Source organism: Sus scrofa, chromosome 18, assembly GCF_054392235.1.
Source record: "Sus scrofa isolate SSC_HxYL_T2T_F1_AM1 chromosome 18, Sscrofa_HxYL_maternal_Yorkshire_Landrace_v2.0, whole genome shotgun sequence".
NCBI lineage: Eukaryota > Metazoa > Chordata > Mammalia > Artiodactyla > Suidae > Sus > Sus scrofa.
The window spans coordinates 33,730,026-33,744,115 of NC_139400.1; the positions used below are offsets into that span (position 1 = coordinate 33,730,026).

The 14,090-nt window shown below is 41.5% G+C and overlaps 1 protein-coding gene across 23 annotated transcripts in view; it reads left to right on the forward strand.

Annotated features, from left to right (window-relative positions):
- CADPS2 (calcium dependent secretion activator 2) overlaps positions 1 to 8,051 on the forward strand; it is a 489,830-nt gene extending 481,779 nt beyond the window's left edge. For 19 of the 23 annotated variants that reach the window (XR_014834387.1, XR_014834389.1, XM_085005969.1 and 16 more), the window contains 2 exons: positions 1,541 to 1,645; positions 7,070 to 8,051. Coding sequence is in view for 20 of the 23 variants with exons in the window: in XM_085005969.1 (XP_084862095.1) it covers positions 1,541 to 1,645; positions 7,070 to 7,243 (279 nt within the window). In the remaining 3 variants the exon portion in view is untranslated. Of the gene's footprint in view, positions 1 to 1,540; positions 2,251 to 7,069 lie in introns of all 23 variants that reach the window. The other 4 variants (XM_085005975.1, XM_085005980.1, XM_021078976.2 and 1 more) reach the window with 2 other exon arrangements.
- Positions 8,052 to 14,090: the final 6,039 nt, after the last annotated feature.

A 14,090-nucleotide genomic window follows, 5' to 3' on the forward strand; every position in this document is an offset into this window, starting at 1 on the left:
TTCTGATACTTTTACATGCTGAAATAATTAATCATTAGGAAAGAGCAGAATTTGGGACTTCTTTTTTGAAAAATCATAGCCTCGAAATGTTCATTTTGAAAACTTGAAATGTTCATTCATCCATTTGATATCACAGTATTCAGTAAACCAGTTATTCATTTTAATTAGCTTATTTTATGCATGTGTGTCCAGTATACTAACAGATTAATAGAAATAAGGCTGACAAACTGTCAGACTAGTTCCTTTTTAACTTACGCTTAAAACGCCATTTCTTATACTAAATTTAATGAGAACAATGTTAGGAAATACAAGTCCAGGTGAATTTCAGACTGACTTGTATCACTTCAGATTTGTTTTAGAAATTTGAATATACGACGTTTTAAGGAAGAAAAATATTTGTTAAGAATTTTTGCTGTGTTGGAATACCCAAGAGCATATGCACACACACACATGTGATCTGTAGTGTCACTGCGTTTATGTGTACATGCGAGGCACAAAATCCTCTTTCTTTCAAAACTCTTTTGTCATTTCTCAAGTGCTCAATGGCCGTTGATATTTCTCACAGCTCTCCGAAGGAGTGGCGTTATTTTCTTACAGTATTACCTAAACCTAGCTCTGGCATGTAAGTACTGACTGAACCCCTTAAAATGTTATCGCTAATGGCAGATTGCCTTTTATTTTTAAATGGGAACAAAATTTCTTCGTTTTCTATTCTCACAGGCATTATAAGGGAGCAGGAAATTACATTAGAGAAGAATTTCAGTTTCCCCCTCAAGAGAGTTATAATAAACAGAAAAAGAAAAATATGAACCCTCCAGAAACACTTGCAAAATGAAACGTTTTCTTTTGTATTTGGACAACTGACATCTGTTTGGTGATTCTTAGGAGACACAGGAATTCCATCCAGACAATGTTCCTTTCTAAGATCTGGAATCTCCGTTTCAGATGGTTTTAGATCGTCTTGGCAAATACCTAAAAACCGAACAGTAGATAAAGGTGTGATTGAGGATTAGCGGGTTTAGCAAGCTGCGGATGAATTTTTTTTTGCCATCCCTCCTTTAAAATGCTCTTTCTAGGTATCGCCTGCCTGCATTATGGCATAACTCGCCTTACTCTGATTTTTGCGTAACCTACAGGCCATTGGGAAATTTTCCCTTGAAAATAATTCACCCATTTTTTTCCTGCTGCTTGGCAGTCCATTCAGTCCCATACCATGTATTTAGTACCCATTGTTACCTACAAATTACAAAGCAGGCCGCTAGGCTGCAAGTGTAGAAACCCTGTCTCCCCTGAATATGTCACTGCTGAAAGACTGTAATGTTAATTCATGTAAAGAACAGCCTAGGTCAACTTAGCAGATTTTCTAGCAAAACATGCAATTCTGTTAACAGGAAATTATAGCATTATTGACTTCAAGTGCTGATCTGTGGTCGTTTCAGAGTGTTTCATTACCCCCTCGTTACCGAATCTGTCAAATGAGTACTGCAGAGGTTGTTTTCTTTTTTGTTCTCCTCCCCTCTGCCCTCATCCTTCTTTCCAGCAATGGTACAGCAGTTCCATGAAAGTCATTTGTGTGTGGTTGGCTGATAGATTAGACCTTCAGCTTCATATTTACCAACTGAAGACGCTCATCAAGATTGTGAAGGTAAACAAAATGCATTTAGATGTGAATTGCCCACCAAGCTATAAAGAATAAGAGATTGACATAGAAGAAAACTGTATCTAATGTAACAGCGTGGATGTAAGTACTTTCAAAACATCACTTTTCAGCAACGGTGTGCTGCTGTTTATTCTATTTTCAGCTAGATTACTAAATATCTTCTTTGCACTAATAAAAAGTATTTTGTTATCAGGTAATCGCATTTGAAGGTAATGTGCATGAAGCTCCTAGTACATGTCGCAGGTCCACAATAATTTTGTATTAATTTTCCTCAGTATAGAAATGTTTTCTCCTAATACATTTCCTTCCTATTTTTTAGGATCATATATCATCATGAGGGCTTTTGAAATATATTTGCCCCTAGGATAAGGAGAGTCTTCATTATTTTGTTATATCCTAATATGAAAGTAAAACATCGTCCCTGCCTGAATTCTTTTGGAAGCACGCCCCTTCTTATATGGAAGAGATGATCAGTTTTGAGTCTTGGGGACCATCCAGAACCACTAACGGATGTTATATCAGTTCAACAAAGCCATTTTGACTTTTGCTTTTCAAGAGAAAATGCAGTCACGTGCATGTTTTATTAGTGGGTAGGGGCTTTAAAGTCATATTATTCAACATGATTTTTCACATTGCAGTAGAAGCACATGTTGCATGTTTCTAAATTGCAATCGAAGCCCAAAACTTAACACAGGTATAACTTTTTCTTAAAATGGAGGCAAATTCTGCATTGTGGCTAAAAACATCACTCTAAGCGATTGACAATCAGCTCTTCCTTTATATACGTGACTTTTACTTCCACTTTATAACCATTTATCAAATAGTATCTTGATAAACATATATTTCTATATATGCGTGTGTTTACCTATATATGGATATGTATATATTCACATATCTATATGTGTGTATATTTATGGCTGTGGGTCTGTGTGTATATGTACACATGCACCCACACACACGCACTGGTTCTCACAGTGTCATTCCCGATCTAACATTATCAGCATGACCTGTGAACCTGTTAGACATGCAAACTCTTGGGCTCCACCCCAGACCTCCTGAATCAAGAGCCGTCTGTGCATGAACCAGCCCTTCAAAGGATTCTGATATCAAAATTTGAGAAGGATCACTGTGTAGCATCATTAAAAGTTTTATCCATATTAAAATATTTTCTACCTTTCTATTGATTCCTGCAGCCTCGTTAGAATACAGATTCTTTGGGGCCATAGATACATAGGTTATCACAGATTAGAAGGACCCACCCAGAGGACAGTTCTGTTCTCAAGTCAGAAAAGGGCAAATCTCCTGGAACATAGAAGCAGACCTTATAATGGCACAGAAATAGCGAACACGATTCTTCATGAATAGCAAAAAATTATAGCCACCCACTAATTTTAATACTGCTAAACTTACTACATTTCAGCAGAATACCTTTGATCGAGAGCTCTTTTTACCAGGTGTTACTTATTTTGCAAAGAAACTGAAAGCACACTGTGATAACGTTCATATTTGCTTTAGTGTCTCCATTGTTTCTCCCTATTTCTATAAATGTGACTTGGGAAGTTTTCAAATGAAGTTTGTTTTTTTGTTTTTCATAAAAGAAAATCAGGATAGTCTGTGTTTACCTTCTAAATATATGTATACGGTAAGATTGCAGTCTGTACTGTGATTAATATTGGGATTAGCTGGTTACCCTTAAGATCAACCATATTTTCAAGCTACTGTCTACTGCATTCAAGATGTCAGAAATTACATATTCAGCTGATTGGTATTAGTTGATAGATTGGTAAGCTCTTTGTTTTTTTTTTTTTTTAATAATCTCCCATTTTTTTATTAGCCCATCATTTGTTTCTTTCAAAGTTATCCATTTTATCATGTTCACATAGTCATAACGGCTGATGTTCAAGAACCAGTGAATATTTTAGCAGAAAAAAATGATGAATAATTTTATTAATTATAGGGTCACATTTCCATTGTATTCTAAGCCAGTCAGTATATCTTAATATAGTCTTCATTATGGCTACCAATAGCAAAGGCTGATAAATACGAAATTCAATTTCAGGGATGTGTTTGACTTTCCATGTTTTGTTTTTCACAAGCAGGTCCCCAAACTCAGCCAGTACTTTCTTGGGCTGATGCATTTAATCAAGTCATAGGGCTTCATTTAATAATTAAAAATGAATTAATTTAATGTTCTAATTGGTTTTTTCTACTTCGAATATAAACAGAGTTTAACCAGTTTCATCCATGGATTCACCACTTTTCAGAGCCTCGATAGTTACGTTTTAATGTTCTTTTTCCAGTGAATTCGAGCAGCTATTGAATAGTACATGTATAAAATCGAGCAGGCCCTGGGCAGGCTTTCCTTCTATCCACATCATTTAGGCTAGGCCTGCACGTTGCAGGAGAGGAGTGCATTCTACTCAGGAGCCAGGCTGCTGGACCCCGGCGGCCTGGTCCTTACATCACAATGTCATTCTTCTGTGCCCGTGAGACCCACGTGCCAACAAAATGTACATGATAGCCAGCTTTGCCCGACAAAGACACTTAGACACTAATTGATTCATTCATGTTGCACACTAAGAAAAAACAAATCACAGATTTTTACAGAAGATTTAGCAAAAGTTTTCACAAAATTTTAACATCAGAGTGCTTTATTTAGGGAGGGGAAAAATAGAATCCTGAAATAATCAAAACGGTTGATGGATTTCTGTTCTCCCTAGAGGCCATTTGACATTTAACATAAATGAGCTGCCTTTTACTAGGAGAAAAGAAGGCAAGTGAGCAGCACCCTGTGGCAGGCACTTGTCCTAAGTAAGAGCCAAGCAGACCTTGGCAGCCACAGAGGATCTCTTAAGTGTCAATAGCATTTTATGAATTCTAAAAAGAGAAATTGCAAGGCTACCTGCCCTGCAGTTCCCCTAACTGCTTATCGCTTACTAATAAAATAAGGAAGTAGAGTCTTAATTATATACAAATTAGAAAGCCTTTAAGACTGCAAATCCACAATACAACTCTCTCCTGGCCAATTTTTTGATAATTAAGCTAATTATCTAAGCAAAGTCATTCCAGGGGTGGGACCGTGAGGTGAGGGGAGGGGGGGGGAAGTCAGCCCAATAAGAAAGTAAGACTCCCAAACTCAGTATATAATTGCCAGTTGGAATAGTAATACTCTGTTTCAGGTGCATTATCTATAGATGAATATTTTGTGTGCTTGATATAATTTTAAACTATTAGACTGTTAGAGAATTGAACACAAATCTCTATGGTAGAATACCATGTATACTAGTTCCCAGATTTTCTAGACAAAATTTACAGTGTTACCTCATGGGTTCTGATGTAAATTACCGTAAGTTTTGGTGTGACTGTATCACCGTAGTAGCTGCTTTAATAGTGTAGAAAAAGATTATGAGGATGGTGGGGTTTCTGTCTTAATATCAAATATTAAGGTCACATTAAAAATAGTTTCAATCATTGAAGAAAAAAAATTTTTTTCTTGCTGTTGAGATAGAGACCCCAGATACAGTGCAGTGTTCCTCATGGTTTATTTTTTGGACATGCGGTAGGCTTTTCAAATATGGGTTTTCTTTATAACAAGTGAAGATTGCCTCTGAAACTTGGAATGATATCGTGGGGCGTAAGTCAGATGACAGAAAGCAAGAGGATAAAATGTGAAAATACCAGTGGCCTCGCTACCTTGTAATGGCTCGGCTCCTTCCCAGAAGCCTGTTAGTAGACCAGGTGTGTCTATCCAGCGGATTAAGATGCCATCAGTCAGCATTTCCTGCCTCAAGTAAATAAGCATCTTCAACTCAACTGTCTGAATATCACGCTACTTCCCTTCTAATTGTGTTGAGTGAAATCAAGCATCTCTTAAAGTTCATTTTCAGCTATTGGGGTTGTAATATTGGGCAGGAAGTACAACATTCCCTCTTCTTACTTGACTTTTTTCGTCTTTTAAGAACAAAGGAAAAAAAAAGGCTATTAGCGATCATTTCAAACAAAACAGTGGCATAGATATGTAATGATACTTTGGGCCCAGTCTGTTGAAATCCGGCTGTTTAGTATCTAAGTCTAACATGGAAGAATTTAAAAAAAAAAAAAAAAGTCTTGAAAGATATTGAGATATTTAACATTTTTAATGGCCTTAAAAGTGCCTGTACAGACTGGGATATCTTCATTTGCGCTTTCGTGCTTTGTTTCCCCCGTGAACTAACTCTAGACATTTTCTGCCATTTTAAATATGAATAGTAAAATACCAACCTTGCTTAATCATAGAAAAATCATGTGTGAAGAAATTCTCACTTAAGGAGAAAAGTGAAATAAGGGAAGTTTTGCAGTTTACATATCTGAAGAGCCACAGAAACCAGTTTTTGTTTTTTTTTTTTTGTTTTTTTTTTTTTTTAGGGCTGCACCAGCGGCATATGGAGGTTCTCAGGCTAGGGGTCCAATTAGAGCTACAGCCACCATTGCTATGGCCACCATCCTATGTCACAGCCACAGCAACTCTGGATCCAAGCTGCATCTGCAACCTATACCACAGCTCACAGCAACGCCGGATCCTTAACCCACTGACTGAGCCCGGGGATCGAACCTTCATCCGGATGCTAGTCCGGTTAGCTAACCACTGAGCCACGACGGGAACTCCAATTCTTGTTGTTTTCAAGGATCACTATATAAACAATAAAATGGTATTTGTTCTAATTTTGACATATAATACACCAAATACCTTACTGTTTCACACACACAAAATGTAAATATGTGTTTTATTAGCCCATCTATGGAAGCTTGATGCCAGAACTTGACAGTTCACATTCCAAGGCAGTTTCAAAAGGAAAGGGCAAAATTCGCAGACACATTGAGGTGTGCACAAATTTCTACCCACTATACATTAAATTTTATAATGCACACGTGCTGAAGATGCAGATGTCTTTTAGTAATAATAGGATTAATCCTCTTCCCTCCACACACTTCCCCCAAAACACTTAACACATTTTATAAAGTATCATGTATTTCTCCATCCTAAAATGCAGGCTCCTCAATTGAAAAGCCAAGAATTCCTTCTAAAATGTACACCAGTACATATTTTACCTTTGTTACAGGTTATGCAAATAGTAAATTCTGTGCAGTGAGTACCCTTTTGGAAAGAAGCTTATTTGTCATCTGACAGTCACAACATTTTGACCTACTCGGAGTGATTCTAGTTTGAATAGTGCTATCAAAAGTCTCCAGAACTACACCAGAATGACTTACACGGGCAGCACAATCCATATCCCTTAGTGAACCGTCCAAGATCATTTCTGAAATGCCATATATGTGTTTAGACGTGCATATATATATATATATACACACACACACATACACACATATAATCTGTAAGGGATCTAAGCAAATTCTCTCTCCTTCCTCCAGAAAACCTACAGGGACTTCCGATTGCAGGGCGTGTTGGAAGGGACCCTGAACAGTAAGACCTATGACACCCTGCACAGACGTTTAACAGTAGAGGAGGCCACAGCTTCCGTTTCGGAAGGAGGAGGGCTTCAGGGCATCACCATGAAGGACAGCGATGAAGAAGAAGAAGGCTGAGACCACGCAGCTCCGGGAAAGGAGGAGAAGGAGGAGGACCGTGACATGTTTATTTTGTACCTGTCCTTGTAATTACATTGATTGTTTGGACCAAATATAAATGCTTGTATTTCGCTCTACCTTTTAAAAAGTTAACCTGGAAGCAGCGCTAAAGGAGAAAATGCCAAGTATTTTTTGAAGAAGATCAGCTTTTTTTGTGTAGCTTAACCTAAAATGACCTTTGGCTCTGTGATTGAAACATGAACCTTTTTTTTTTTTTAAGAAGACTTAACTTTTTCCCCCCTGTAATTACATCAAAGTAGTGTCCTGTGTGTGAAGTGAGATATGTATTTCTCATAATACAACATTGTGAGAACAAGCCACTTCTAATCACTGTACCCAGCTCTATTGTACCCTTGTCAAAATGGTGTGTTCTTGACAGTTGATCATTTGTGTGCAAGGTTTGTTTTCTAGTTAATTTACCCATTGTTGTGATGCGTGTAAAAAACTTCAATCTTGGTTCTTAGTACTCTGAGTTGGTCTGCAGGTGTATTCCTGAGCTTAAAAGATCACCAAACCCAAATATAGACTAGATTACCCAATGGGCTTGTGTCTTGTTCCATTCTGAACAATTCTTCTTTCAAATATTAAAGAATCCCAAAGGGCAGGGTAGTAAGTGTGCTCCCATCAACATACCATATTCTCCTATTGCTAAGTGTAACAGCTTGCAGGCAATAAAAGTACACTTGGTCCTAACCACTTCTGTATTTATTAGACTTGTATAAATTAAATGCAGTAAAAAAATGTTGCAGTATTACAAACATCTCAACAGTTTGGCTCTGCGTTTTTGTTTGTTTGTTTACAATCAAATGACTAAAAGATATTAACACTGCTTTCCACCTAGTAGGCACATACATTTGTTACACAAAATTAGTTAACTATGGCAGCATATTTCTCTAGCGAAGGTAATGTTGACTACATACTCATGGATCATGTATTATTTAACATTGGTAATTAGTGTTAACTAATCATGAGTAATACTAGGAATATTAGCAAAGTTGACTAGTAGTTATAAGTGTTTTTTTCCCCCAAAGTATTTTCAGGCTAAAATTTTGAATTGTATCTTTCTTTCTTTTTCTTTTTCTTTTTTTTTTGTCTTTTAGGGCTGCATATGGAGGTTCCCAGGCTAGGAACCTACACCACCGCTCACAGCAACACAGGATCCTTAACCCACTGACTGAGGCCAGGGATCGAACTTGCAACCTCATGGTTCCCAGTCAGATTCGTTTCCACTGCGCCACTAGGAGAACTCTTGTAATGTATTTTGAAATTTAATTTTTTTTTCAAAAATATGCTGGCATTCATTCATAAATAATTTTTAAGTTAATGCAGAATATGAAGCTATCCCTGAATTTATGTAAATGTAAGTTCTGAAACATTGGAATGAAGGAACTTCTTGGCCCTCCAAATTTATTCTGGTGCCTGACCCAGACTAGCCTATGAAAAGTTCTTTAATCCTTTCCACAGTTATTATACATAACTATAATATTGTTTTGGTTCAATTCTGGGTCCTAGGAGTAAGGGACCCTGTGCTACAAAATAATCCAGCTCGGTATTATTGAAAGCCAGTTGGAATGCTGTCCTTTCCCCTCTTCTCTATCCTCAGGCCAATTCTATCCCTTTTTCAAGCCCTCAGGTGACCAGTCAGGCTACCCTCAACCCCCCCAACCCACGGTGCCTACCCCAAGCTTGCTTTGCACAGCTGAAACTGCTCTATACTTGGAAATTACCTGCACTTCTAGAACATGTTTCTATAAAATGTTTTGTTTGGGGGGGGGTTGTTTGTTTTTTGTTTTTTGTTTTTTGTTTTTTTGGCTGTGCCTGTGGCATATGGAAGTTCCCAGGCCAGGTATCAAACCCAAGCCACATCTGCAGCCTATGCCATAGCTGCACCAGCACTGGATCCTTAACACACCGTACCTGGTTGGGGATTGAACCAGCAAGCCCACAAAGAGGAGTTAGATCATAAAATGTTCATTTGCTTGATACAGCTTATCTCAGCGTAAAGGGCCCATTTCATCTTAAAGTGTAAGTGACTGATGCCCGCCACCCCCTTGGCCATATATCTATTCAAGGAGCTATCTAGCTGATAGAATTCAGAAATAAAGGGAAAAGTGTTGCCTACTTGTGGCCAGGAGGGTCTTGCTGCTGACCTGACCTAGTTAACCTGCCTACTGATGCTTTTTGCTGGTCAGCCCCTTGTAGCTCCTCGCCAGAGTGGTGTGTTCTCTGCTGCTTCCCTTGTACACCCAGGAGATTTCTCAATGCTTCCTCCCCTACCCCAACCCCCGCTGGCTTGCTTAGGGAGGACAACAGCAGTCAAGGGCAGGTAGTGGAGATGCTCACGGTTTTATGAGGACTGTGTGGACAAACCTTTGAGCCACAGAAAAATGTTTGGAGGGAAATTTATAGAGTAACTCTGAAAAAGAATGAAAAGTCGGTTTTGAGTTTTTGCCCAGAAATGCTCTTCAACATAACTGCAAATTGCTTGAAATGACTTAATAATTGTTCGTTGGTGTGTGTAACTGTGAGGGTGAATGCCCAAACATCTGTCTGGTAAAAGAAGCCAAGTGTTGATCTTAAAAAAAAAAAAAAAAAGTATTTTAAAAAAATTTAATCGAAAACCTAACAAGTGTAACACGATTTTTGAAATGAAAAGCATGTCGAACTCGAAAGAACGAGCTCTCTGCTCCTAAACGGTTTTGGGGAAAGGCAAACACAATACATTCTTTGGACAGTTTGGTGAGTGTTGCAGGAGAAAATAACTAATACAAGTCCAATGTCCAGCCGGAATGGGTTTGTTAAATCGCATGTTTAGAGGGAAAGTTTCTCCAAACACTTGTTGGAGACAATGATGATAATAATGCCTTTTCCCGGAAAAGGAAAGAAGCGCACAGCGCTTAATAGAAACCTCCCAGCTCCAGCTGTGGGTCGTTCTTGCATTCACGGATTTTTTCCACTTGAATTCCCCTTAGTTCTTGTTCATTGTCCCTCGCTCTGGAGAAAGGATTTCCTGCTACTTTTGCAATAAACGCCCTTGCAAAGTGTCTCAGGGCTTTCACCGCGCCCCCCAGGGTCACGGCCGGCTTGGCCCCTCGGCGGCGCTGGGAGAGGGGGTCCGTGAGCTCCGGGAAGGTTCCCCGGCTGGGAAAGCGGCCACTCCGCCGTCGTCACTTAGGGAGCCCCGAACCCCCTACCCGCTGCCGCGGTCGGCCTCCGGCGAGGGGCGCACCCGGAGTTACCCCGCGGACGCCCCCGGGGACCCCAGGCCTGGCATCGGGCGCGGACCCGGACTTCCGAGCCCCTCCCGCCACGCGTGTGGTAGAACGGATGGAGGAGATGCTAGCAAGAGCATGGCCGCTTTTACTTCTTACTCCCAGCACAGAAAATGGAAATTTCCCGGTCCGGGTCCCTCAAGGGAGGTGACAGATCGATGTTCCCGAGAGTTGTTCGCGCGCCGCCGGCGGGGCAGCTACTCGCCCGGAGAGGGACCAGTCGCCGCCCTGCGCCCCGCGCTCGCCCTCCCCGCGGCCCCCGCCCCGCTTCCAGCCCTCCACCCATCCCACCCCCGCGGGCTTTGTGTAGAGTTCGCAGGCCTAGTTGGTGGGGATTCGGGAGGGCCGGGCTCATCCCGCCTGTACATCAGTCCCTTCCCCACCCCCTCTCTGGTACTAGGCAGAGAGACGCCGGGCGCGTGGGTCTCCTGCTCGCTGGACCCTCAGGAACCTTCGGGAAAGGCCAGAGGCTCTTGTGGCACCGGTGCTTCGCTGCAGATGGAGCCGAGCCTAGGGGCCTGGCTGGCCAGGGCAGAAGCGAAAAGGAGCTGGGACCCCGCAACCGCGACAGCCCCGAAGCGCTACCCACCCACCCCGCAGAGCACAGGGCAAGGCTTTTCCCCAGCGTGGGCTGGAACTTGGGGGCAGACCTGTCCGAGTGTGCGTGCACTACAGAGAGAATTCGATGTGCTTCACGAATGAAAAAGTCCCAGACTTAAAGAACTACCCAGAAACTGGTGCATGTGACACTGCCTGGGGAACCATAAAGAGCCAGAGCCTCAGAGCCAGAAAAGCCTGGGTTTGAGTCCCAGCATCTACATGCCTGCCCCACCTTTGAGCTCAGGGTCCTTGGGCAAGTTACTTAACCTCTCTGTAAAGTGGGCACTCAATAAAGAAGGTGGGTGTGAGAATTAGAGCCATATAATAAGTTGTGGCCATTGTTAACTGTTTTCTCAGGTAGGGGTGGATTCAGAAGAAATTGTGGGAGGCCTGCCTCTGCCAACATACGTCACCACTCTCACCACCCAGTTCTCCCTGGAATGGCACAGGGTCCTTCCGGATCACTGTTATCTCAGCTGACCATCAGCCCTGTCCCTGGAGCAGTTCTTGGACTGGCTAGAATTGCAGTTCCAGGGCTATTTATACAGCCAGCTTCCTGGGAAGATGAGAGAGGGAGGGACAGGCAAGCTGACTGTCTCAGAAAGGGCCAGCATTCCGAGAGCAGTCCCCTGGAGCTGCAGTTGGGAGGGGAGGCAGCTAGAGAAGTGTCTTTGGGTCCAAATAGGGATGATGTTGGTCCGGGCCTCTGAAACCAGACGGGTATATCAAGAGGTGCCTGTCACAAACAAGGAATCCCAGGCCTCAACCCATGCCCAGTAGTTTGAGGTCAAGAGAATTTCAAGGGCAAATTGATGTTCATTAATGTTTCCCAAAGTTTAAGGAGCGCTAGAATGGTGTTCTGTGCATCGGCCCAGAGAGGCACACACAGAAAGTGCTTGGAAAATGCAAAGGAGAACCGAAAGAGAGGCAGAGGAGACAGAAGGCCACCTTGGTGTGCCCCAAGGTGACCTCAGCCAGGCACTGAGAACTACAGCCAGCACGGAATCCTGCCCCAGAGGCTTGAACTGACAGCCCTTCTAGACTGTTAGGAAAAAGCTCCAATAGCATGGAGACCCAGTGCTGGGCTGAGGGCACGCCCAGGGTCTTAATCCAGGGTGTCCCTGATGAACCCTGGTTGTGCTGGGGCCAGGCCTGGGGTGGCCTTGAGGAGGCAGAAACTGATCACTCACCAAAGGGACTGGAGCTGCATTTTAAACTGGAGGAATATTCCCCATCCCCATCATTCCTTTAAGATAGCCTGGTACCAGCTTCCAGAGTTCCAGACCTAGCTAACAGGATTGCACCTACACCCTTCCACTCTGGAATGCCACGTTGGCTTTAATCTCTCTTTGCATGTGATTTTTAAAAAAATCAGCCAGTAAGCCTATTCTAGGTTTGTCTGATCTCCTTTCACATTCTCCATCCCTAGGATCAGTGGTTCTCCGGTCAGAAAGGAAGTGAAGGGTTGATTCAAACTCAAGAAAGCTCAGGCAGAGTAGATGCTTGTTCCTGGGCCCTGGCACAGGCTTGTTTATGGAGCCCATACACACAATTTGCAGAAATCGAAAACGGCGTGTCAGATTATTTCCTTTTCTGCTTTAAATCAATTCTCGTTTGCCCTTAAACACTACTTCTTTCCTGACAGCCAACAGGTAACAACTCTCTTGGGTATGATTGGCAGAAAGAAAACTTTAAATGCTGAAGTTTGCTGTTTAAAATGCCATGGAAGTGAAACTAATCGTAACTTTGGAAGGATATTTAGTAGGGATGCAGAAAAAGTTTCAATCAAGAGGGGTTTCATTCTGCTGAAACCCAATAGGACTGGATTTCAAAAAGTGGAAAGTGAAACATGGAAAGGCCAGGGTAGCAGCAGATTGTGTTGGGGAGAACTTTTGTTAGCCCTCCCCCAACATACACAAAAGCTAGGTAATAATTTTTTTAAACACCCTTCAAAGTCGCTGTACTGAAGAAGCTCATTCATTGTCATTCATTCAAACTTCCCAGTTTTTTTCCTTACATTGGGTGATCACTAGCATGTTCTTTCATATAATCAGGAGAGCCTATCAGGAGGTTGACTAATTTTAGAAATGCATAACCCCTTCTAAAGAAATGGAATCTGCTTTAATCAAATTGGAATTTTTGAAAAGCTTTTGTGAAAGGTTAGTTCGTGAATTTATAGACAAAATTGTCTCCTGGGGAACTCAAGACTGGATGTGGGAGAGCAGACCATCAAGAATAAGGAAAGTCCTCAAGGTTGTGAAAAACAGTTTAGCAAATGTGATTTGTATGTGTATTTTAACATTTCCATGTATATAACCTGGAAGCAAATCATTGAGCAGAAGGGTTGTTTTTAAATACATTTGTCTGAGAAATATTTTGGAAAAGTTTATAGCTTAACTTTTTAACAAGGTGATGGACAGCTCTTCATATGTAAAGTAGTTTTATCTGTAAATCTCTTTTCAATCTCAAAGCCCCCCAAGAATGAAGTAGACTTTGATTTAGTCCCATTTTACAGAAAAACAATTCAAGGCAAAGGGGAACTGCCACCATTCATTCGGGGTTAACACGGAGTCCACTAGCTGTGTGGCCCTTCCCCAGCTGGCACTCCCTGGCTAGGAGGCCAAAGCAGGACAGGGCACTGGCATTATTTCTTTCAGCCCTCAAAAGGTCTAGGACACATCGGTGGTAGGTATACTTAGGAAGAAAATGTTTCTTAGAAAGGAGGAAATTTGTCCTCAATTTCAATGGATAATTGAAGAAATCATTTTTTAAAAGATAGAAAGGGACAAAAAGGAAGAAACAGGGTAATTATTTACCTTTTATGGGACAGCAAAAGGGCAGGTGGTTAGTGGAGGCAGGATTCTCTGCATACTTGAAAAAGTAGATGTTTTCTCCTCTTAAGTTCTTAACCATACAGGTTTAAGTAAAACCTC